This window comes from Bubalus bubalis, chromosome 20 (genome assembly GCF_019923935.1).
Source record: "Bubalus bubalis isolate 160015118507 breed Murrah chromosome 20, NDDB_SH_1, whole genome shotgun sequence".
In the NCBI taxonomy this organism is placed as follows: domain Eukaryota; kingdom Metazoa; phylum Chordata; class Mammalia; order Artiodactyla; family Bovidae; genus Bubalus; species Bubalus bubalis.
The window spans coordinates 41,960,579-41,986,114 of NC_059176.1; the positions used below are offsets into that span (position 1 = coordinate 41,960,579).

Here is a 25,536-nt window from a genome sequence, read left to right on the forward strand (position 1 = left end):
ATCTATCTCACCTCCCTCTTGACCCACCCGCCCCCAACCCATCCCGCCTCTCTAGGTCCATCACAGAACGCTGATCTGAGCTCCCTGTGTTATACAGCAGCTTCCCACTAGCCATCTATTTCACATGACAGTGTATTTATGTCGGTGCTGCTCTCTCAGCTCATCCCACTGTAACCTTACCACTCTGTCCACATGTCAGTTCTCTACGTCTTTACATCTGTGCAAATAGGTTCATCAGTACCACTTCTCTCTCAACTCCGTATATATGTGTTAATATATGACATTTGTTTTTCTCTTTCTGACTTAACTTCACTCTGTTTGACAGTATCTAGGTCTATCCACGCATCTTTAAATGGCCTGATTTCATTCTTTATATGGCTGAGTAATATTCTGTTGTATATATGTACCACATCTTCTCTATCTATTCCTCTGTCAGTGGACATCTAGGTTGCTTCCATGTCTTGGCTATTGTAAATAGTGGTGCAGTGAATGCTGAGGGTACATGTGCCTTTTTGAATGATGTCTTTTTCCAGTACTTTCTAGGAGATCCACAAGGGAGACAGGCCAGGAGAAGGGTTTTGAATGCAAAGAGAAAGTGAGAGTGAGTTACTGCAGGAAAGATGGTGTGTTGGGGAGTGGGGAGGGGATAGGGAGCTTGGGGGAGGGGATAAGGGAGCTCCTGTTAAAGGGTGGCTGTAGGGGTCTGGTGGGGGCAGCCTAGGCAAGAGAGTGTTCTGGAAATGCAGGGGTGGGACAATGAGGGTGGAAGGGGATTCCCTGAACTTGGTGATCCCAAGTCCACCGCTGATCAGATGTGGGAGTTCTGAAGGAGGGCAGTCTGCGGGCCCCTCAGTGGACAGGTCTGGGCAGCAGAGGGCGCTGTGAGGGGCAATTGCGAGTGTCCAGGAATTCAGAGATCCTGCAGGGTCCAGTCCACTGGCTGCAGAGGCAGGAGTTCCTAGAAGGGAGCATGCTCGGGGTGGGGTTGACTGAGAAGGATTTGGGAGCACAGCCTCTCACCCTCGGAAAACCCAGGCCAAGTTACCTTGAAGGCACAGTACTGGGTTATGGAATTTGCACAAATAGCATGTGTGGTTTATAACATTAGCACAGTGGCCTTTATTCATAATCATCTGGAAACAGAAGAGCAATTTATCTGCCAGACAGGCTTGCATCCTATTGTAATTCCAGTGGATTCAAAAGTTGATGTGAATCTGTGAATTTGCTTGCATAATTATACTCTGATAGCTTTTTATTACATGTAATGCGATTTTAATGGAATTAATGTTCTGTATCAACAAATACATTGTTTTTATTGTTGTGCAAAGAGGATAATCTGTTCTAAAAGAAGAGAATCAATGTGATTTGTAAATGGGTCATGTTACTGTTCTTCAGTCCCTAAGTCGTGTCCGGCTCTTTGCAACCCTGTGGACTGCAGCACACCAGGCTTCCCTGTCCTTCACCATCTCCTGGAGTTTGCTCAAACTCATGTCCATTGAGTCGGTGATGCCATCTAACCATCTCACCCTCTGTCACCTCTTTCTCCTCCTGCCCTCAATCTTTCCCAGCATCAGGGTCTGATGGTTCATAAAATACTCTTTGCCAGACTAGGCGAGGTAACTGCCCACTTGGTGTTTTCTTTCCCACTTGGGCTGAGAGAAACAAGGGATCAGGAGGGTCCAGCATGCATTGGAAGTTGCATTTATGTCTTAAATTCTCATCATTCTTCATCACAGAGGGGCAGCCCACAGGGAACTGCCCATGACCACCTGGCTGGCCCCTCGCTGGGGAGACCAGGCCTTCCTGCTCTACACACACACCTGTGAGTCTGCATTGGACCCCCACACAGTGCTGGGATCCTGATTTCCTGCCCCCTTCACTCAGCCATAAGACCACAGAGACCTTGACATATCTTGTAATCAAAGGGCCCAACAGTGTAAGTGCTGGACTTTGGCCCCACCCACTTGTCCGACCTAGGGAAGAGGGCGTGGCAGGGGTTACCTCCTACTTACATGGGTGTACCCCGGCCCTCCACCACTGCCCCAAGAAGGCAGAAGCAGCCATGATTAGCCTGAGTTTCAATAAAGTTTCTGTCTTCTGTATAAAACATGCTTTTGAAATAACGTGGAGGGAGTTAGAATCCCTCGGGAGATAATCACACGTGTCTTGGGATTTGGTGCTGGCTTCTCTGTGTGTTTGCATGTCAGCATGTGTATTTATTTACTTAATAGAAGGGAAAATCATCCCCTCCCAACCATTGTGTAGCCTGCTTTTCCTTTTCTTCTTTTTCATTTATGTGCTGTGAAATTTTCTGAGTGGCACTAAATGTTCTTCCATAACGATACTTAATGGCAACACTTGGAAGGCCCTGAAAGACAAACAGGGCCCTCTTGCCGAAAACCCAGATTGGTTCCCATTTTAAGAATGAAAAATAATACTTCAGTTAGTACCTGGAATTCTTAGAAGAGGAATTACAGGCTCAAACTGCATGGATGAGTGAGTGAAAGTCGCTCAGTTGTTTCCAACTCGTTGCGACCCCATGGACTGTAGCCTGCCAGGCTCCTTTGTCCATGGGATTCTCCAGGCAAGTATACTGGAGTGGCTTGCCATTTCCTCCTCCAGGGGATCTTCCTGACCCAGGGATTGAACCTGGGTCTCCCACATTGCCAGCAGATTCTTTACCATATGAGCCACCAGGGAAGCCCAACTGTATGCATAGCTTAAAATATTCCTGACTTAGTTCATGCGTAGATTAAAATCATTGTCACCAGCAGTTACATACTTAAAAGCCGGCATCCTTTCTCCTCTTCCCCAATCCAGTTTCTCATCATTAGGTTTCTTGTCTTTCCTTCCATAGAATTGTTTCTGTATGTATCAGCATCCATTCCTTTCTGTTTACACAAATGGGATTTGTTCTCTACGCATCAGGCTGTGTCTTGTCGGTTATTTATCTCTGACAGCATCTCACAACAGCACGCACGGAGCTACCTCAAATGTCATAATGTGTGTATTCACGTTATATATAAATATCAAGCTTTATTGAACTAGCCCTTTATATTAACCCACTAGTTTCAGGTTTCTGCAGTGAACGACGTGGCATGTCTCCGGCAGCACATCCATGGGCTAAATTCCCATCACTTAGCATGAGTATGTGCACTTTCTAGTTTGAGAGGATTATGAAATTGCCCCGAGGGAGGCTACATCAAATTATACCAACATCCGTAATGTTCAAGAGGAACTCTCCCCCACCCTCCACTCTGTCCTTGGCACCACTGGGTTCAATCAAACTTCACCAAAAATCATTGGCAGTCTGACTGATAAAAATGTTAATCTTTTGGCTTGCTCTGAAAAAATCTGAGTAGGCTTAAGCGTCCGTTTATATGTTTATTGCCCATTAAAAATGTGAATTTCCTATTCAGAATCCTTTGCCATTTTTACCAGTTGAGTTGTTCCTTTTTCTTATTAATGTAACTGATCTCTTTGTGAACTGAGAAGCCCTTTGTTTACTGATCATATTATAAAATATCATGCCCATGTGTAATTGGTCTCCAATTATATATTCTTCTTAAACCACAGAAATGACAGAAATGGTATGGACCTAACAGAAATGGTATGAACCTAACAGAAGCAGAAGATATTAAGAAGTGGCAGGAATACACAGAGGAACTATACAAAAAAGATCTTCACAACCCAGATAATCATGATCGTGTGATCATTCACCTAGAGCCAGACATCCTGGAATGTGAAGTCAAGTGGGCCTTAGGAAGCATCACTACAAACAAAGCTAGTGGAGGTGATGGAATTCCAGTTGAGCTATTTCAAATGCTAAAAGATGATGCTGTGAAAGTGCTGCACTCAATATGCCAGCAAATTTGGAAAACTCAGCAGTGTCCACAGGACCAGAAAAGGTCAGTTTTCATTCCAGTCCCAAAGAAAGGCAATGCCAAAGAATGTTCAAACTACTGCACAATTGCACTCATCTCACATGCTAGCAAAGTAATGCTCAAAATTCTCCAAGCCAGACTTCAACAACAGTACATGAACCATGAACTTCCAGACGTTCAAGCTCGATTTAGAAAAGGCAGAGGAACCAGAGATAAAATTGCCAACATCTGCTGGATCATCGAAAAAGCAAGGGAGTGCCAGAAAAACATCTACTTCTGCTTTATTGACTATGCCAAAGCCTTTGTGTGGATCACAACCAACTGTGGAAAATTCTTAAAAAGATGGGAATACCAGACCAACTGACCTGCCTCCTGAGAAATCTGTATGCAGGTCAGGAAGCAACAGTTAGAACTGGACATGGAACAACAGACTGGTTCCAAATAGGAAAAGGAGTATGTCGAGACTTTATATTGTCACCCTGCTTATTTAACTTCTATGCAGAGTACATCATGAGAAATGCTGGGCTGGAAGAAGCACAAGCTGGAATCAAGATTGCTGGGAGAAATATCAGTAACCTCAGATATGCAGATGACACCACCCTTATGGCAGAAAGCATAGAAGAAATAAAGAGCCTCTTGATGAAAGTAAAAGAGGTGAGTGAAAATGATGGCTTAAAGCTCAACATTCAGAAAACTAAGATCATGGCATCTGGTCCCATCACTTCATGGCAAATAGAAGCAATGGAAGCATGGAAAGCAATGGAAGCAATGATAGACTTTAGTTTTGGGGGCTCCAGAAATCACTGCAAATGGTGAGTACAGCCATGGAATTAAAAGATGCTTACTCCTTGGAAGAAAAGTTATGACCAATCTAGGCAGCATATTGAAAAGCAGGAGCATTACTTTTCCAACAAAGGTCAGTCTAATCAAAGCTATGGTTTCTCAAGTAGTCATGTATGGATGTGAGAGTTGGACTATAAAGAAAGCTGAGTGCTGAAGAATTGATGCTTTTGAACTGTGGTGTTGGAGAAGACTCTTGATAGTCCCTTGGACTGCAAGGGGATCCAACCAGTCCATCCTAAAGGAAATCAGTCCTGAATATTCATTGGAAGGATTGATGCTGAGCTGAAACTCCAAATCTTTGGCCACCTGATGTGAAGAACTGACTCATTTGAAAAGACCCTGATGCTGAGAAAGATTGAAAGCAGGAGGAGAAGGGGACAACAGAGGATGAGATGATTGGATGACATCACCAACTCAATGGACATGAGTTTGAGTAAACTCTGGGAGTTGGTGATGAACAGGGAGGCCTGGCATGCTACAGTCCATGGGGTCGCAAAGAGTTGGACATGACTGAGCAACTGAACTGAAATGAACTGAACTGAAACCACAGATATGTTTATTGGCTCTTGCCATGATGATGCTACGTAAAGAAGCACCCAGAAGTTCATGGTTGGCATTAGCCTAGTTTCTTTTCTTTTTAAGGTTTTGCAGGTTGACCGGGGCCCCCAGTTTGAGCTGGAGACTCCTGGTTGGGTTTAGGTCTGTGCCATTTTTGATGTACATGTTTAACAGCTGGCCAGCAGGGAAGTTAGTCATTTGGAAAATAACCTGAAAAAACTATTCAGAACGGAATACTGAGCAGCATTTGTGTGGAAGGGGTGAAAGAAGAACTAAGGGATTGGAGGATGAAGTAGGAAGGATCAGGGTGTGGCTGTCGGAGTCCCTGACAAAGAGAATGTAGAAGAGATGATATTTGAAGAGATGTTGGCTAAAACTCTCCAAACTAATGAAAAACATATATGTACAGATTCAGAAGCATGTGCATGCATGCTCAGTCACTTCAGTCATGTCTGATTCTTTGTGACCCCATGGACTGTAACCCACCAGGCTCCTCTGTCCTTGGAATTCTCCATGCAAGAATACTGGAGTTGTTTGCCATCCCCTCCTCCAGGGGATCTTCCCAACCCAGGGATAGAACCCACGGCTCTTGTGTCTCCTGCATTGGCAGGCGGGTTCTTTGCCTCTAGCGCCACCTGGGAGGCACCTTCAGAACATAGTACATCTCAAAGGGGATTATAAAACAAAAACTGCACACATAGACATACCATGCAAAAACTTCAGGACCCCCAAGGGCAGGGAGACAGCTTTAAAAATCTTCAGAGAGTGAGAGCAGTAGCACCTCTCGAGGAACAGCAGTGTGACAGCAGCCAACTCCTTGATGGCAACAGTGGAAGCCAAATAGTCAAGTAACGTCTTCACACTCTTCAGAGAAGAAACTGTCCAGCTAGGATTGTATATCCAGCAAAACTATTTTCCAAGCATGAGGTCAAGTAAGAAATCTACAGATAAACAAAAAAAGAGGATTTGCCACTTAAAAGATCTGCACTAAATAGACTTGTAAATTTAGGGTTCCTAACTATTGGCAGAGCAGTCTCTGGAAGCCTTCGGAGCCCTTCTCAGAATGAGGGTTTTAAATGCATGAAATAAAATACATAGGATTACAAAGTATTATTTAAAAATACTTTTAAATTATTTTAAGAAGTGTCATAGTAATATATGTGCTCATTTACTAACTCATCACATAAGAAAATCTAGTACTAGGTCTAGTAACTAGCCTAATTTCAGAGTAAATAGCACCAGTGAAGGCTGCATCTTATGGACAGAGGCGAGACACATGAATTTGGTACCCTGAGGTGGTTCAAGTGGTAAAGAACCCACCTGCCTATGCTGGAGATGCAAGAGACAAGGGTTCCATCCCTTGGTCAGGAAGATCCCCTGGAGAAGGGAACGGCTTATCCACGCCAGTGTTTTTGCCTGGGAAATCCCATGGACAGAGGAGCCTGGTGGGCTACAGTCCATGGAGTCGCAGAGAGTCAGATAGGACTGTGCCTGCACGTGCATGCATGCACGCACATACACACACACACAGAGGAGCTGATTTGCATCTAGGAGACACACATTGCGGCACAACATGTGGTGTGTATCTCAGATCTGATTTTCTTTTGACTCCTGAGTTATTTATAATATTTATAGGATGCTACACTTTTTTTTCTTACACGGGGCAACTTTGTCATCAGCTGACAGCTTTGCTTCTTTGGTGGCTCACTGGTAGAGAACCCGACTGCCAGTGCAGGGTGTGTAAGAGACACAGGTTCGATCCCTGGGTCAGGATCCCTCTGGAGGTGGAAATGTCAACCACTCCAGTATTCTTGCCTGGAGAATCCCAAGGACAGAGGAGCCTGGCCGGCTATAGTCTGTGGGATCACAAAGAGTCAGATACAACTTAGCAACTGAGCACCCATGCTTGGGCAGCTCAGAATACTATTTGTACCCTTATTGCAACAACAGGTCTTTCTCCAGACACGTGAATGATGGTTTTTTGGTGGTAAATCTGTATCACTTGTAGCTGTTGGGCTGCCAGCCATATGTTTTGTGAAATAGTTTAATTGGCTCTCAGGTCTGCATTCTGGAAGGACTTGCTTCACTACCTGAAATGTCGAATTACCATTTGCCTCTGAACCCTATTGGAAGATCTGGGGGAAGTTCCTGATTTTAGGCAGCAAAGGAACTTTTTAGTCTTCCAGACAAGATATAAAGGCCTCATTTATTCCCAGCTTCGTGTCCCGGGGCAGCACCAGTCAAACGGGAGGACTTCTACTCTGAAGATGCCTCTCCTTTTCATGGTCTCATCTCCCTCCTCATTACTCTCAACAGCAGAAAGTTCTTTCTAATTTTATCTCTCGCCTCTCTTATGCTGGGTGAGGAAGTGGAGAAGAGAGCCAGTTGGCGTCCGTCCTCACAGCACCTCGCAGGTGCTGGGAGAGTTAACCCTTCTCTCTGAGCAGCTTCATGCCTCTCCTAGTCTCCTCGGCTTTGCTTTCACAGCTACTCAATTGTCTGTTCCTCTTCTCTGACCCTCTTCAGTGTTGTAAACTGCAGACTGCTAATAAGAATCCTGGCAATTTAAATGGGACAGGGGTTACAGAAGGTGTGGTGGTTTCAGGACAGCTAGATGCAGGATCCTGCTCCTCACAGGAGTGGGACGAAGTAAACCTGCAAAACTACTGAGATGGCAGAGCACCATTCTGCCTGTTACTGGGACTAAGCAAACAGTAGTTCAGGCTAAGACCAGCAGAGATATGGTTCCCTCCCCCCTCCCCCGACCCCCTCCCCCGTTGCCATGGGGACGGGAACATGCATTCTCAGGGAGGGGGAGGCTAGCATCTGCTCTTGGAAAGTCTCCTCCCCACTCCAATGTCCCCCCGCCCTTGTTAGAGCTGGTGCCGGTGTTTCTGTATCAGAGAGCAGAGACATCCGCTCCTCCTGGGAGCAGACACAGAAGGAGAGGGGATGTTTAAGGAAAAAACAGCATCCTACCCTGGATGTGTTTGTTGTTGTTGTTGTTCAGTGGCTCAGTCCTGTCTCACTTTTGCAACCCCATGGACTGCAGCATGCCAGGCTTCTCTGTTCTTCACCATCTCCCAGCGTTTGCTAAAACTCGTGTTCATTGGATATGTTAGTGTATTAGTAAGCTCAGGCTGGAGCAACAAAATATAGAAATAATGCCATTTGCAGCAATATGGATTGACCTGGAAATTGTCATGCTGAGTGAAGTAAGTCAGACAAAGATAAATGTCATGATCTCGCATATATGTAGAATTAAAAAATAATGCAAATTAACTTATTTACACAGCAGAAACACACCTACAGTTAGCAAAACCAAATTTTTTGTTACCAAAGAGGAACAGTCGGGGGGAGGGTGTTGCTGGAGGGATAAATTAGGAGTTTGGGATTAATATGCATACACTACTGTATATAAAGTAGGTAATCAATAAGGACCTACTGGTAAAACACAGGAAACTCTACTCAATATTCTGTAATAATCTATATAGGAAAAATTTCAGAAAAAGAATGGATATTTGTGTGTGTGTGTGTTAGTCACTCAGTTGTGTCTGAGTCTTTGCGACCCCATGGACTGTAGCTCACCAGGTTCCTCTGTCCTTGGGATTCTCCAGGCAAAAATACTGGAGTGGGTTGCTTTTCCCTTCTCTAGGGGATCTCCCTGACCCAGGGATTGAACCTGCATCTTTTACATCTGCCTGTATTGGCAGGCAGGTTCTTTACTCTCTGAGCCACTAGGGAAACACGGATATGTGTATATGTATAATTAAATCACTTTGTTATATACCTGAAACTAACATAATATTGTAAATCAACTATGTTTCATTGTTTTAGTCGCTTCAGTTGTGTCTGACTCTTTGTGACCCCATTGACTGTATCTCACCAGGCTCCTCAGTCCATGGGATTTCCCAAGCAATAATACTGCTGTGGATTGCCATTTCCTTCTCCAAAATCAGCTATGCCCCAACATAAAACAAAAATTAAATAAAAAATATCATAGACTGGGTCAACTAAACAGAAATGTATTTCCTGTAGGTCTGGAGTTGGGAAGTCAGTGATCAAGATACTGCTGTGGGCAGGTTCTGTGGAGGGCAGGCCCTCTTCCTAGCTTGTAGACAGTTCCCTTCTCTGTGCCTCATGTGGCCTTTCCACAGTATGTACATGTGGAGAGAGATCCTTTCCTTCTCTTCCTATAATCCTGCTGTGCCATCATGAGGCCCCAGTCTAACCCTGATCACCTCCTGAAGGTCCTACCTCCAGGTACCAGCACCTTGTGGGTTAGGACTTGACAGTACGGGTTTGGGGAGACACAGACAATCAGTCAATAACAATTCATTTTCTTCTGCAGAGCAAATTACCGCAAACTTCACAGCTTAACATGACACCCATTTATCATCTCATAGATCTCTAGGGTCAGGAATCTGGACATGGCTTAGCAGGATCACCTGGCCAGGGTCCCACAGGGCTGCAGTCAGGGTGTTACCAGGGCAACATTATGTCAGGATGCAATCCCTGGGGAGGGTCAGGGGCTAGCACGCCTTACTTACACTCAAGGGGACGGCATTACACAAAGTCAGCATCCGCCTGCCTCACTGCGGAGTGGTGGTTTTATTCTTTGCCTTTGTATAGGGGCTTGGATCCATTCCTAATTATAGTTATTAATGACATTCAGAAATGTAAATTATACTCAGTAAGCCAAATTGTCCATGTTTGCTGGAAGTAAAATTAGAGTATATTTTTGAGAATGATAACTTCACGACGGGAAATTCTGGTGGTCCAGCGTCTAAGACTCAGTGCTTCAGATGCAGGGGGCCCAAGTTTGATTCCTGATTAGGAAACTAGACCCCACATGCCACAGCTAAGAGTTCGCATATTGCAACAAAGATCCCCTTTGCTGCAGCCATGACCTGGCACAGCCAAAAAAATGAATAAGTGACTTCATGATGAAGATAGGAAAAGCTGAGAATTTTTTACTGTGGCCTAAGATAAGTGCTTTTAATTTCCTTTGTGTTTAGAAACCCTTGCTCTTTGGAAGATGGTAACATCCTTGTTTTAAGTGGGCTGGTCACTGTAGAGATTTCATAGTTTTGGCAGCTTCACCTTAGAATTTGAAGGAGTTCTGTCTTCGCATATCAGAGAGGTCTTGAGAGGTCTTGGGTGGTTGGAGAGTTCAGTGGGGCCCCTAGGTTCACTTGAATTCCTGGGCCCTTCCTGGGTGAGGAGGTATTGGGCTGTGTCTCAGAGGATGGGTGAGATTTCGTCTATTAGAAGGGGAAGGAGAAGGCAAAGCTTAAGTGGACGTCTTCTGGGAAATGGTTGGAGAACCTTCAGCCTCCCTACCGGCTCAGTCTGGGCACAGCCAGTGTTGTCGTGAAGGGCAGACAGAGGGCACTCTGGAGGTCCCATCCTAGGGGGAATGGTGGGGTCAGAGCCGGAGCCCCCAGAGCTTGGCCAGAGGGAAGAGAAAGGGGTGGGGCTGAGGCAGGGGGCCAGCGACAGGAGGGGAGTGCTGAGTGTGGAGGGGAGATAGCCCACAGGGGTTCCCTTTGAGAAATGCTGTGACTTTGGTGCCCACAATGGCCAGGACAGGAGTAGAGAGTCCCTCTGGGCAGTGATTGTGGGGAATCAGGGACCGGACTGTGTGGGATTATCTGGTCCAGCCAGGAAGGTGACGTGCACCTGGTGGAGACATCCAGCAAGGCTCCAGTGAGTGGGGGGCAGAGGTAGGTAAGTGGCGGAGTGCCCCCATCCAGGTAGGTGAGTCCTGAGAGCCAGCACAGGCAGAGGGGAGAGGTGTTGAGAGGAAGAGCAGACCCAGCCTCAGGACAGCAGGTCCTAAACGCACCATGGCTCAGATGAGGATGGCGGGGTTGGCAGAAACGTGGACCCTCCAGGAGAAGGTTGGAGGTGGAGACAAGAGGTCAGGGTCTGCGCTCTCGGGCACGGAGTGACAGTGAGTCTCAGCAGCATGTCCTTAGGAGGAATGCCAGCTTACCATCGGAACATGACCTGGGGGAGTCGTGTGTCCATGGAGGAGGACGCATTGGGCACCAGAGCAGGTTCTGAGAGGTGGAGTGTGGGTGAGAAGGGAAGTGAGCAGCTTCAGAGGTACAGGGAGAGGCGTGATGGAGACCTGGCCTGGGAGAGCCTGGGGGACAGCAGCTGGCAGTTCTGTGATGGAGGGGGCTGGGCTGGGGCATCATGGAGTGAGGAGGTTCAGAGGTGGGAACACGGCTGTCAGTAATGTTTGCAGCATCGGCTGTGTGTGAAAGCGGCGTGTGCACTGCAGAGAGGAGGCAGATATGACAGGCTTGGAAGCAGCACACGCTGAAGCTCTTTAGTTCATCTTTATCTGTGTGTGTGGTTAAGGTTTAATGTTTTTCATGTGAGACCACTGGTCTGGGTGTTGCTGGACGTCTGAGACCAGTGTGGCTCTTGGCGGATAGCTGGAGGCTGCTGGACGTGAGACTTGGTTCTGCTCTGTGCCGAGGTCCCAGGGGTGAACTGGGCTCTGTCAACAATGGGACCTTGTGGGTCCATTCAGTTGCGTGTTCTCCTCCGAGCCTGGGGCTCAGTCCTTTTGGAATTCTAGGGGGCAAGTGCAGCCTGGCCGCTCCAGCCTGGCCCAGGCCCTCCATGGAAAGTCAAGGAGCAACGGCCCATCTCTCCCATTTGGTGACACCCCTGAAGGCAGATTGCAGTGGGTGAGGAGCAGCTGTGTCTCTGTGATCTGGCGGCCTTTCCTGGACATAAGGAGACTGGGAATGTGGACAGCAGGGAGTGTGGGTCTAATGGGGGCCTGGGGGGCAGCCCAGGAGATAGGTGGGCCAGGAGCTGAGGATGGTTCTCCTGAAGGCAGCAGACATATGGGAGCCTGGGTGGACGGGGTGCTGCGGGGGATGTGCTGGGGGGACATGCTTGGTGGGTCTGGGGGCCAGAGAACGGGCGGGGCCAGGAGCAGGCAGCTCAGAGCCAGGGTGAGAAGTGTGGGAGTCTCCTTGGTGGGCGGGAGTGAAGAGGAGGCCCCTGCAGGGGCAGGGGCCCAGGTGAGGGAGGGCAGAGGGGGCCTGTGGGCTTCCATGCAGGTGGCAGGTGACCAGAGAGTGGGGACATCACCACTGTCCCCAAAGCAGTGTGTCTGGTGCTCTGTGTGATGCTGAATCACACGGCACGTGTCTCTCAGGACTTGGTGAGAAGGCTGGGGAGGCTCGATCAGAAAGCTTGTCTGCTCTCGACGTTTCTGTGAGCCGGTCACCTCAAGCCCTGAGCAGTGGCCTCAGGCGTGACTGTAGGAGGGACGAACCCTCAACCATGACCGCTCTGCCCGCGCTGTGCTCCAGACAAGTCCTGGCAGCTCCTCACGGCCTGCTCTCTCTTCCAGGTGCTGCTGTCAGGCCTCATCGGCGTCGTCTCCTGGAAGCGGCCCCTGTCCCTCGTGGTAAGTGGCACCTTGTCTCGTGTGGCCCTGGAGCCATGAGTGCTTTCAAGGCATCGGCCTCCTGCCTCTGCAGGTCCTCACTCATGTCCATGTGGTCTTGCCCTCTTGGAGGACATGTCACCAACATGGGCATTTTAAAGAGCGTGGACACAGGTGTTGTCTCTAAACGGGTAAACATGCTCGCACACATGGGTGTGATCACATGGCCAGGTGTAGCTCATCCGAGTTCCAGAAATGTTACCTTTCTGCATGTCTTGGTGATTGTGAAACTCTGCATGGTGATCCTATTTATTTGCATAGGTGTTTCTTTGAAAGAAAGAAGGAAGAAAGAGGTGCCCCTGGAGCCCTGTCTCAAGGGGGCTGGGGCCTTGTGCTGGGGAGGGGGCGTGCTACACCAGAGGTGGGACAAGGATGATGGTTTTTCCCTCTGAAAAGTACCCAGAGCCAATTTGTGTCTATTGATCTGTGTGTGTGTGTGCTTCTCAGCGTGTGCATTAATGTATTTATATGTCCACATCAGGACTAAGCGAAGAGGTTTTCCGGCTTTTGATGGATCATGAAAAAGACGGCCTCCTCTTTTGTAGTAATCAATTATTTAAAATCTCTTCTTTAAGTGATTAGACTTGGAGATAATGACATGTACTAAATATTAATGGAAATAGGAAAAAAGCCCACAAATCTTGTCTTTGTAAACACCTCCTCCTCCGTGAGAGGAACCATTAATCACATCCTGAAAAGGCATTGCGAGGGAGGGGTACTTTCCTTGTGGGGGCCTCCTCTCCTACAGAATATCGAGAAATTTTCTTTAAATTTTTATTTTGACATTTTCAGATATGTGCCCAAGTCGAGAGACTATATAAGGGACCCTGTGTACCCCAGTCCATCTCAACAGCATCGACACTGACTGGTCCTGTTTTATCCAGGCCTGTTGCTGGATTACTTTCAAGTCAGTCTCAGCTTGTATATCAAGATGCTAATGCTTTTGTGCAAAGGGAGGTGGCTGCAGACACTGGGTCAGGGGGCCGTGCTGTGGGTCCCCTTCAGGGACACAGGGACAGCCTACCCAGCCCTTCTGACCAGTCCCCATTGTATGAACAGAGCAAACCCTCTGCCTGGCCTCTGAACAGAGGAAAGGTGACCTCCTTCAGCACGCCCACCTCAGCCCAGCCTGGGGACAGAGCTTCTCACAGGACTGGGCATCTCACCGTGAAGGATGCATGTGCTGGGGGCTCCTGAGTGGTCAGGACTCCTTGTGCAGATGGCTGGGGTATGACCTGGGGGCAGGTCAATAGCAATAGGGTGGGTCTGGGGCCTTCATCCCAGGAGGGCAGCCCTAGTGGGAGCAGCCACAGCTGAACCTTCCAGATGCTGGCTCCGCAGCCTTGTGGGTCTAGCTGCTCTCCAGGTAGCTGAGGAGGAAGGAAGACACCCCTAGTTTGACTGCTTCACCAACTCAAGGATGTAAGGGATTGGATTAGAGTGGTACCAACTGCTGTCACAGACCCCAGACTTTCAGTGTCTTAATGCCATGCACATCTGTCTCCTGCTCCTGTCCAGAGGGGCCTCCCAAGCAGCAGGTTGTTCCTCCCACACAGTGATTCAGAGATCCCACTTGCTTCTGCCAGGGGTCCTACACTCTCCAGACTTATGGAGTCCCCTGCATTTCAGTGAAGGGGAGAGGATTGTGGAGAACCATGTGCTTCTTGACTTCCTTAGCCTGAAAGGGACATTCATGCTTGCATGGCACACCATGGGGGTGTGGCGGGGGAGGGGAGGCTTGTCACAGAGCCCAGGGGGCATCTGGCTGGGGAGGAAGCTGGAAAAGATGGTCCCTCCCTGGACAGGTCCCTCCCAGAGGCACCTGCGTCATGGAGGGAGAGCAGAGTCTTGATGGAGAGCGTACTGTCTCTGCTATAAGAACACTCGTCTATCTGTTGACCAGGGCAATGAAATCTCTTGATTTATTAGCAAAAAAACTCACTCTCTGAACCGTGAGCATTGACGTGATCTTAGCCCTCCTCCCTGCCCAGCCTCACCTGGACCCTCTGGGCTTCCTATGTGTTGGCCCCTAACTGATACTTCCTCCCAGACCCCTCTAGCCTCTGCCCAGCCACTCACTAGGGCTCACTCATTGCTGCCCCCTGGAAGCCCTCCTTCCCCCCAGGATGTGGGGGTTCCCCTCCTCCAAGCGTCTGAATCAAAGCCCCGCATTGTGCTCCACGACATGTAGGGCCCATCCTTAAAATACGGTTAACAGGGACCATGTACCAGGCATTGCCTACATGCTAAGCCCTGCATGGGAGGGATACCCGAGCTTGTCCACACAGTGTCCCTGTGAGTACAATACACTGTTTTTATCCCCATCTTCCAGAAAAAAAAGGAAGACTTAGAAAGGTAAGTGCCTTGTCTAGAGTCTCAGCTCAAAAATTCCAAAGCCTTGATTTAAATGATTCATTTTTTTAAGATTTATTTTTATCAAGGTGACATTGGTTTATAGCATCATATAAGTTTCATGTGAACTTTATATTTGTACTTTCATGTACATTGCAGTGTGCCAGTCACCAACAACCTAGTTTCCATCCATCACCACAAAGGCGATAATCTGCTTACCCTCTCTTCTGCCCTCCAGCCAGCCCCTGGAGTAACTGATGTGCTGCGGAGGGTAGGGGGCTTCTGCTGGGGAAAAGGCTGGGCGGGGGCAGCAGGCTGGCTGATGGGGTGGGAAGGAGTCCACCCTTCCCAGCAGGTGCCTGTTATGCAGGCAGAGGAAGATGTTGTGACTTTCTGCCATTGCATCTTCTGGGAGCCTTTTCCAAATGCTGAAGCCTCACAGGCACTTCACCAGTAGTGTGTGTGTGTGTTCACATGGCTTTTTTCCACATTCATTTTTTTCAATGTGATGAGTGTCTCCTATGATTGAGATAATTGTCTTCCTTACATCAAACCATAAAAGGTTTCTCATTGTGCTAGATGCCAATTACGATTCAGATTATATAGCTCTGATTAGCTCATTTTTTCAGAGATTCAGTGAAATGTCTTGTGATTGCTTATATTATCAATACTGGAAACAGTTTCACACATAATCACAGGAATTATAGGAGCCCCCCCATCCCCCCCCATCCACTGTCCCATTTTACATGGTTTCAATTACCCATCCTCAATTGCAGTCAAATATATTAGATTCCAGAAGGAAACAATTCAGAAGTTTCCAATTTCAAGCTGTTCTGACTATGGTGATGAAATCCCAAGCCTTGTCCTTGGGATGTGAATCTTCCGTTTGTCCAGCCAATCTCGCCTGTCCATCGCTCTGCAGCTCTCTGGGTTATCATATGGACTGTCGTAGTATATCAGTGCTGTGTTCCAGTGACCCTGGAACAGTGACCATTTTACTTAATGATAGTCCCAAAGCTCAAGAGTAGTGATGCCAACAATTGGATACTCCAGAGAGAAGCCATAAATTGCTTCTTTTAAGTGAAAAGGTAAAAGTGCTAGACTTCTTAAGGAAAGAAAAAGCGTCTGCCAAATTTGCCAAGATCCACAGTAAGAACAGATCATATTCTATCTGTGAAATTGTGAAGAAGGAAAGAGAAATTCATGCTACTTTTGCTATCACACCTCAAACTGCAAAAGTTATGGCCACAGTGCATGATGAGTGCTTAGTTAAGAAGGAAAAGGCATTAAATTTGTACAGAAAGACATTCAAGAGAGACCACATTCACATAAATTTTATTATAGTACATTAATATAATTATTCCATTTTATTATTAGTTATTACTGTTAACCTCTTACCATGCTTGACTTTTAAAGTAAGCTTTATCACAAGTGTATAGTGATATATGGGCTTCCCTGGTGGCTCAGTGGTAAAGAATCTGCCTGCAGTGCAGGCAGATTCGATCCCTAGACCAGGAAGATCCCCTGGAGGAGGGCATGGCAACCCACTCCAGTAGTCTTGCCTGGAGAATCCCATGGACAGAGGAGCCTGGAGGGCTATAGTCCATGGGGTCGCAAAGAGTCAGACACAACTGAAGTGAATTAGCGCACATGCAGGCATAGTGTTATATATAGGATTTGGTACTGTCTGCCATATCAGGTGTCTACCTGAGGTCTTGAGATGTATTTATTTCAGATAAAAGGGGAATGCTATATACTTAATAAAAAAGAGCTTGAGTGGGTAGTATTGACCTGACCACTAGTTTGCTTGTAATAACTAAAACTATTGAGAAGCTAATAACCATGGGTTAAAAACATTTTTAGAATTTGTTTTCATAAGTAACAAATTGCACTTCAGTACAGTTCTTAAAGTAAATTAGACATATTTTGAAAACTAATAATCTATAGGAATATGTGTTTAGTACTGTTTACATTTTATGTTACAGTGGTTGAGGAGTCTAGCTTTTTAGTCTACTCTGATAATGATTTAGCTTTATTGCTAAATTGTTTCAGCCCCAGTAGGAATGTGTATTACTAGATTAGGGTTCAGTCCGAGAGGTAGAGCCTCCAGGAGCTCTGTGAGCCTGTCTGCTCAGACACTGCTCTGGCCCCACGGCTTGTCTCGAAACATGTAAATACCAAGGAATTGGAAGTGGATGATGAATGAGCTTCAGCCGGCATGAGGGTTTCTCTCTCTCTCTTCATTGCTATGGTGATCATTTCCAGTGAAGGAAAGCTTAAAATATGTTAACTTCTTTTTTAAAGTATCTTTCAATTTTTATACTAGGAATGGTATTTCCTGCTGTGCCCATCAGAAATTCAGTCCTGGGCTCACTGCAGATTTGTATGTTTGGCCATATTTTGTGGGGAAAAAAATGTATGAATCACTTTAACCTTTAATATGAATTTATAGGAAGCCTGTAGGGCTTTCTTTCAAGCCCATTGAATTGAGCACAAATATAACTTTAATATGCTATTTAAAAATGTAGATGAGTTAAAGGTTAATATGTTTAATATAAATGTGTTTGGAGTCATCATTTATTCAGAAAATTCGCTATAAATCCACTTTGGGGCTTTCTCACAGTCAAGATCATGGCCTTTTGAATACAGTCCGGAGAATGTATTTTGCTCAATCACATTAAAGATGAAGCCTTCATTCATTGGTGCTGAGGACAAGAGGAAGTAGGGTATACCCATATTTATGAGGCAGTATCTTACTCTGCTAATAAAGCAGCTGAAGAATCTAAAGCCCCCATCTTGTTTATGAAAATAGACTAGCGCACTTGTCTTTAGATTTATTGATGGTATTAAATTTAATCAGGGGAAGATAAGTCTAACCAGAAAGCTGAGACTGAAATGAACTAATTAAATTATAACATAATGAAACCACTCAAGGCCAAGTGAAATTAGAAATGGTCATTGCAAAAAATCATTTTTATTAAAACATGACATTTGTTTAAATCACTTCTTAAGTTCAGTTCAGTCACTCAGTTGTGTCCAACTTTTTGCAACCCCATGGACTACAGCACACCAGGCTTCCCTGTCCATCACCAACTCCCAGAGCTTGCTCAAACTCATGTCCATCAAGTCAGTGAGGCCATCCAACCATCTCACCCACTGTCGTACCCTTCTCCTCCTGCCTTCATTCTTTCCCAGAATCAGGGTATTTTCCAATGAGTCAGTTCTTTGCATCAGGTGGCCAAAGTATTGGAGCTTCAGCTTTACAATCAGTTCTTCCAGTGAATATTCAGGACTGATTTCCTTTAGGATGACTGGTTTGATTTCCTTGCAGTCCAAGGAACTCTCAAGTTGAGATCATGAGACCAAGAGTCTTCTCCAACACCACAGTTCAAAAGCATTAATTCTTCAGTGGTCAGCTTTCTTATGGTCCAACTCTCACATCCATACATGACTACTGGAATAACCATAGCTTTGACTAGATGGACCTTTGTCGGCAAAGTAATGTCTCTGCTTTTTAATATTCCAAGCCCAAGAAAGTAAAGTCTCTCACTGTTTTCATGGTTTCCCCATTTATTTGCCAAGAAGTGATGGGACTATCATGTTGGAGAAGACTCTTGAGAGTCCCTTGGACTGCAAGGAGGTCCAACCACTCAATCCTAAAGGAAATCAGTCCTGAATACTCAATACTTTGGCCCCTTGATGTGAAGAACTGATTCATTGGAAAAGATCCTGATGCTGGGAAAGATTGAAGCAGGAGGAGAAGGGCACAACAGAGGAGGAGATGGTTGGATTGCATCACCAACTCGATGGACATGAGTTTGAGCAAGCTCCAGGAGTTGGTGATAGAAGGGAAGCCCAGTGTGCTGCAGTCCATGGGGTGGCAAAGAGTCGGACACGACTGAGCGACTGAACTGAACTGAACAGATGGGACTGGATGCCATGATCTTCGTTTTTTGAATGTTGAGTTTTAAACCAGCCTTTTCACTCTCTTCTTTCACTTTCATCACAAGGTTCTTTAGTTCCTCTTTGCTTTCTGCCGTTAAGGGTGGTATCATCTGCATATCTGAGGTAATTGATATTTCTCCCGGCAATCTTGATTCCAGCTTGTGATTCATCCAGCCTGGCATTTTGCATGATGTACTCTGCAAATATAAGTTAAGCAGGGTGACAATATACAGTCTTTTTTTTCTTTCTTTATCTTTCTTTTTTTCTCAATATACAGTCTTGACGTACTTTCCCAGTTTTGAACCAGTCCGTTGTTCCATGTCCGGTTCTAACTGTTGCTTCTTGGCCTGCATATAGATTTTTTAGGAGGCAGTGAAGATGGTCCAGTATTCCCATCTCTTGAAGAATTTTCCACAGTTTGTTGTGATCCACACAGTCAAAGGCTTTAGCGTAGTCACTGAAGCAGAAGTAGATGTTTTCCTGGAATTTTCTTACTTTTTCTCTGATCCATTGGGTGTTGGCAATTTGATCTCTGGTTCCTCTGCCTTTTCTAAATCCAGCTTGAACATTTGGAACTTCTTGGTTCATGTACTGTTGAAGCCTGGCTTGGAGAATTTTGAGCATTACTTTGCTAGCATGTGAGATGAGTGCAATTGTGTGGTAGTTTGAGCATTCTTTGGCATTGCCTTTCTTTGGATTGGAATGGAAACTTACCTTTTCCAGTTCTGTGGTCACTTCTGAGTTTTCCAAATTTGCTGGGTATTGAGTGCAGCACTTTCACAGCATCATCTTCTAGAATTCTAAATAACTCAACTGGAATTCCATCACCTCCACTAGCTTTATTTGTAGTGATGCTTCCTAAGTCCCACTTGACTTCACACTCCAGGATGTCTGGCTCTAGGTGAGTGATCATACCATCATGGTTATCTGGATCATTAAGATCTTTTTTTGTATAGTTCTCATGTATTTTTGCCATCTCTTCTTAATATCTTCTGCTTCTGTTAGGTCCATACCATTTCTCTCCTTTATTGTGCCCATATTTGCCTGAAATCACTTTCTAGTATAAATTATTTTGATCCATCAGACACATTTTTTTCATTATGGTTTACCACAGGATATATTAATAGAATATAGTTCCCTGTACTATACAGTAGGACCTTGTTGTTATCCATTCTAGATATAATAGTTTGCATCTGCTAATCCCAAACTCCCAATCCTTCTCTCCCCTATGGTCCTCCCCCTTAGCAACCACAAGTCTGTTCTCTATGTCGGTGAGTCTCTTTTTATTTTGTAGGAAGTTTCATTTGTGTCCTATTTTAGATTCCACATATAGGTGATACCATGTGGTGATACCATCTTTCTCTGTCTGACTTACTTCATTTAGCATGATAATCTCTAGTTGTATCCATGTTGCTGCAAATGGCATTATTTCATTCTTTTAAATGGCCAAGTAGTATTCCATTGTGTATATACCACATCTTCTTTATCAATTCATCTGTTAATGGGCACTTAGATTGCTTCCATGTGTTGACTATTGTAAATAGTGCTGCTGTGAACATTAGGGCACATGTATTTTTCGAATTATAGTTTGTCTAGATATTTGCCCAGGAATGGGATTGCCGTATCATATGGTAGCTCTATTTTTAGCTTTTTAAAAAATCTCCATACTGTTCTCCATAGTGGCTGCAGCAATTTGCATTCCCACCAACAGTGTAAGAAGGTTCCCTTTTCTCCACACCCTCTCCAGCGTTTGTTATTTGTAGACTTTTTAGTGACGACCATTCTGACTGATGTGAAGTGGTACCTCATGGCAGTTTTGCTTTGCATTTCTCTAATAGTTAGCAATGTTAACCATCTTTTTATGCACCTATTGGCCATCTGTACGTCTTCCTTGGAGAAATGCATTGGACACATTCTTAATTAAAAATGTAATAAAGCTTTGCCACCCCAATGCCAAAGAGTGCTCAAACCACCTCACAATTGCACTCATCTCACACGCTAGTTAAGTAATGCTCAAAATTCTCCAAGCCAGGCTTCAGCAATACCTGAACCATGAACTTCCAGATGTTCAAGCTGGATTTAGAAAAGGCAGAGGAACCAGAGATCAAATTGCCAACATCCACTGGATCATCGAAAAAGCAAGAGAGTTCTAGAAAAACATCTATTTCTGCTTTATTGACTATGCCAAAGCCTTTGACTGTGTGGATCACAATAAACTGTGGAAAATTCTGAAAGAGATGGGAATACCAGACCACCTGACCTGCTTCCTGAGAAACCTGTATGCAGGTCAGGAAGCAACAGTTAGAACTGGACATGGAACAACAGACTGGTTCCAAGTAGGAACAGGAATACTTCAAGGCTGTATATTGTTACCCTGCTTATTTAACTTATATGCAGAGTACATCATGAGAAACACTGGGCTGGAAGAAGCACAAGCTGGGATCAAGATTGCCGGGAGAAGTATCAATCACCTCACATATGCAGATGACACCACCCTTATGGCATAAAATGGATAAGAACTAAAGAGCTTCTTGATGAAAGTGAAAGAAGAGAGTGAAAAAGTTGGCTTAAAGCTCAACATTCAGAAAACTAAGATCATGGCATCTGGTCCCATCATCACTTCATGGGAAATAGATGGGGAAACAATGGAAACAGTGTCAGACTTTCTTTTTTGGGGCTCCAAAATCACTGCAGATGGTGATTGCAGCCATGAAATTAAAAGATGCTTACTCCATGGAAGGAAAGTTATGACCAACCTAGATAGCATATTCAAAAGTAGAGGCATTACTGTGCCAAGAAAGGTCCGTCTAGTCAAGGCTATGGTTTCTCCAGTGGTCATGTGTGGATATGAGAGTTGGACTGTGAAGGAAGCTGAGCGCCAAAGAATTGATGCTTTTGAACTGTGGTGTTAGAGAAGACTCTTGAGAGTCCCTTGGACTGCAAGGAGATCCAAGCAGTCCATCCTAAAGGAGATCAGTCCTGGGTGTTCATTGGGAGGACTGATGTTGAAGCTGAAATTCCAATACTTTGGCCACCTGATGCAAAGAGGTGACTCATTGGAAAAGACCCTAATGCTGGGAAAGATTGAGGGCAGGAGGAGAAGGGGTTGACAGAGGATGAGATGGTTGGATGGCATCATCGACCTGATGGACATGGGTTTGGGTGGACTCTGGGAGTTGGTGATGGACAGGGAGGCCTGGCATGCTGCAGTTCATGGGTTCACAAAGAGTTGGACAGGAATAAGTGACTGAAGTGAAGTGAAGTGAAGTGTAACCCACATCCAGTGGTTAATATCTCTTGAAGGGAGTTGTAGGTAGCTGGAGCCTCAGACCACGGTCAATGTCTTGATTATGGTAAAACACTTAGTAGGCCAGCTTTTGGACCAGCACAGTTTGAAGATGTTTCCAGAAGAGTTTGTCCCACTGTGGAGGTTTGGTTATGTCTTTCATGGTGACCTTCAGGAGATGACCTCTCTATGTGTCACCTTGGGCTGATTCTGACTTGTAGCTGATTCCTTATCGTGTCTGTCTGGGACACATAAGAAATGTGGTCAGCACATAGGAGGTCACAGAACCATCCAGTGATGAGGCTCAGAGCCTGTGGTTGCAGTAAAATACCTCGTGCAAGCCATGGGGACTGTGCAAGGAGTCAGACACAAAGAAGCACAAGGTGATGGTCTTGCCTTCAAAGAGTTTAGATTCTAGGACCTTCCCTGGTGGTCCGTGAACGTGAACATGAAGTCGCTCAGTCGTGTCCGACTCTTTGCAACCCCATGGACTGTGGCCTACCAGGCTCCTCTGTCCATGGGATTTTCCAGGCAATAGTACTAGAGTGGATTGCCATTTCCTTCTCCAAGGGATCTTCCCAACCCAGGGATCTTCCCAACCCAGGGATCGAACCTGGGTCTCCTGCATTGTAGACAGACGGTTTACCATCTGAGCCACCAGCGAAGTCATCCCTGGTGGTCCAGTGGTTAAGAATCCTCCTTGCAGTACAGAGGGATTCGATCCCTGCTCTAGGAAGATCCCACATGCCACGGGGCAACTAAGCCCCACAACTGCTGAAGCCTGCTCACCTAGAGCCTGTACTCTGCAACAAGAGAAGCCACCACAATGAGAAGCCCGTGGACCACAACTAGAGAAAAGCCGTGCACAGCGGTGAAGACCCAGCACAGCCACAAACAACTAAATAAATAAATTTTAAAAGTTATTTTTAAAAAAGCATCTGTAGTTCACAGGAAATGGAAGATATCCTGATCTTGACAAGATGTCTTCTTGACAAGAACTGTCTGATGTCCATGTTAGAAATTCCTGCTGCCTCTGAAGTGCCTCCTCGTTAATGGACTTACTCTGCCCTGGGGGTCTTCATGGTCTCCTAATAGAAAAAAGTCGTTAAGGGGGAAAAAAATCTAATATGCTGAGGTAGCTGTAATATAAGAAAAGTAATAAATGAAGTGTCACTACATTCCAGACGCATATTCTTTCAGAAAGAAGGCAATTACTGTTATAAAGATACAGTGTTAGAAAAATTACGGCAGCTTAGAAGTATGTGGTGTGTCTGTCGGAGGCACAGTTAATTTTAAAAGTATTACCAAGCATACAAATCATAAGAAGAAAACGCTGAACCACATTAATTGAAAGTGAATTTAATATGCAATTCTGAGGAAGTATCTCCACTTACCCAGCTTTAAAAAATTGTTACACATAGGCTATTAGTTATCAGATTTTCTTTCAAATGTCCAGCCTCTTTTAATGAGGAATATTACTCATGGACTTTATCTCTGATACCTGAATAATTTTATGTGGTTACAGTAAGTGATGGTAATATTAGAACACCTATATTTTACCCTGATTTTTATGTGTGTTGAATCAAATTGCTGTAGGTTTCAATTTGTGTTAAGATATAGAGATTCTGATTGGGAATGAGAAGAAGAGTTAGAGGTTTCAAATTTAATTATTTTGTTCTTCACTTTATGTGGTTCAGCAATTGGTAAGAAAAATGGATTGCTATTGATTTCAAATAGCACTGTATAGGCAGTATTATCTAATGACTAACAGAAGTTTTTAAAAATCAGTTGCATTGATTACTTGGAGATTGACTTTAGGAAGAAATTGTCTACCTGTCTTATATGTGTGGCATCATCACCAAACCCAGTGGTGCCTTTTGCCCCCCGCTGAGCCGTAGCAAACTGAAAAATGCAGGGACACGACTAAAAATCACCCCGAGCTCTGCCTCCCCCACCCCTCACCCAGCCACTGTCAGGCTCATCTCATCTTCGTGTACAAACAGCCTTTCACTTCATGATCTACATGAATATCCTCCACTACAGCTCTGTCTCTGTCAGCTTCTTATTTCCATCACTTCTAACTCTATTTGGATTTATACCCTTTAATGTACTAGTGTTCGTTATTTGTGGATCACAGCATCTGCTAATATAAACTGGTCTTGTCCCAATTTAATGTTTTATTTTCTTGAATTCTGCTTCATCTAAAATTGAAGCACCAAAGTTATTTTCCTTTTGATCAAATTTACCTGATATCTTTCCCTTCATTTTTACTTTAATTTCTTTGTGACGTTTTTTTTTTTAAGGTATGACTCATACAAATCAGTCTGCCTAAATGAGGGTAACTATTTATTGTGAAATCTCTTATTTATTTGTGAATTATTTGTTATTCTTTTGATCTTTCTGTTTTTAAATGTTTGCTGGTACTCCTGATTTATGTTGTATTTTTTTCTAAAAATACTGCTTTCAGTGTGGTTTACTTTATGCAAATATTTAAAAGGTAGACAGCTATTTTTTTTATTCTACTGGCAGTTGCATTTAAAATATTTTTCCATTTAAATGGTGAGATATTTATTAAATATTAACATTGATTTATTAATAAATAAAATGTATTAAATGTAATTAAACATGAATTTATGACACATGCAATGGAATGTGAGGGAAGCTGTGAAACATAACTGTAGCGAACATCAAACACCTGAGTTGCCCGGGCTGGGGCCTCCCATATTTCATCTCCTGCTTCTCTTCAGAGTAAGGATTCCACATTCATCATTCTTTTGCCCTATATGTGCATGTTCCTAAATAGTATATTATTGCTGTTTGGTTTTGAACTTTGCATGTGGGCTAAGTCACTTTCAGTTCAGTTCAGTTTAGTCGCTCAGTCGTGTCCAACTCTTTGCGACCCCATGAATCGCAGCGCGCCAGGCCTCCCTGTCCATCACCAATTCCTGGAGTTCACTCAAACTCATGTCCATCGAGTCAGTGATGCCATCCAGCCATCTCATCCTCTGTCATCCCCTTCTCCTCCTGCCCCCAATCCCTCCCAGCATCAGAATCTTTTCCAATGAGTCAGCTCTTTGCATGAGGTGGCCAAAGTAAAGGAGTTTAAGCTTTAGCATCATTCCTTCCATTTAGTCGTGTCCAACTCTGTGATGTTATGGACTGCAGCCTGCCAGGCAGGCTCCTCTGTC

At 45.0% G+C, this 25,536-nt stretch overlaps 1 protein-coding gene across 1 annotated transcript in view; it reads left to right on the forward strand.

Annotated features, from left to right (window-relative positions):
- The window catches only part of FAM189A1 (family with sequence similarity 189 member A1), a 242,225-nt gene that overhangs the window by 105,946 nt on the left and 110,743 nt on the right, over positions 1-25,536 (forward strand). The window contains exon 2 of the mRNA XM_025271827.3: positions 12,670-12,726. Coding sequence (XP_025127612.3) covers positions 12,670-12,726 — 57 coding nt within the window. The remainder of the gene's footprint in view (positions 1-12,669; positions 12,727-25,536) is intronic.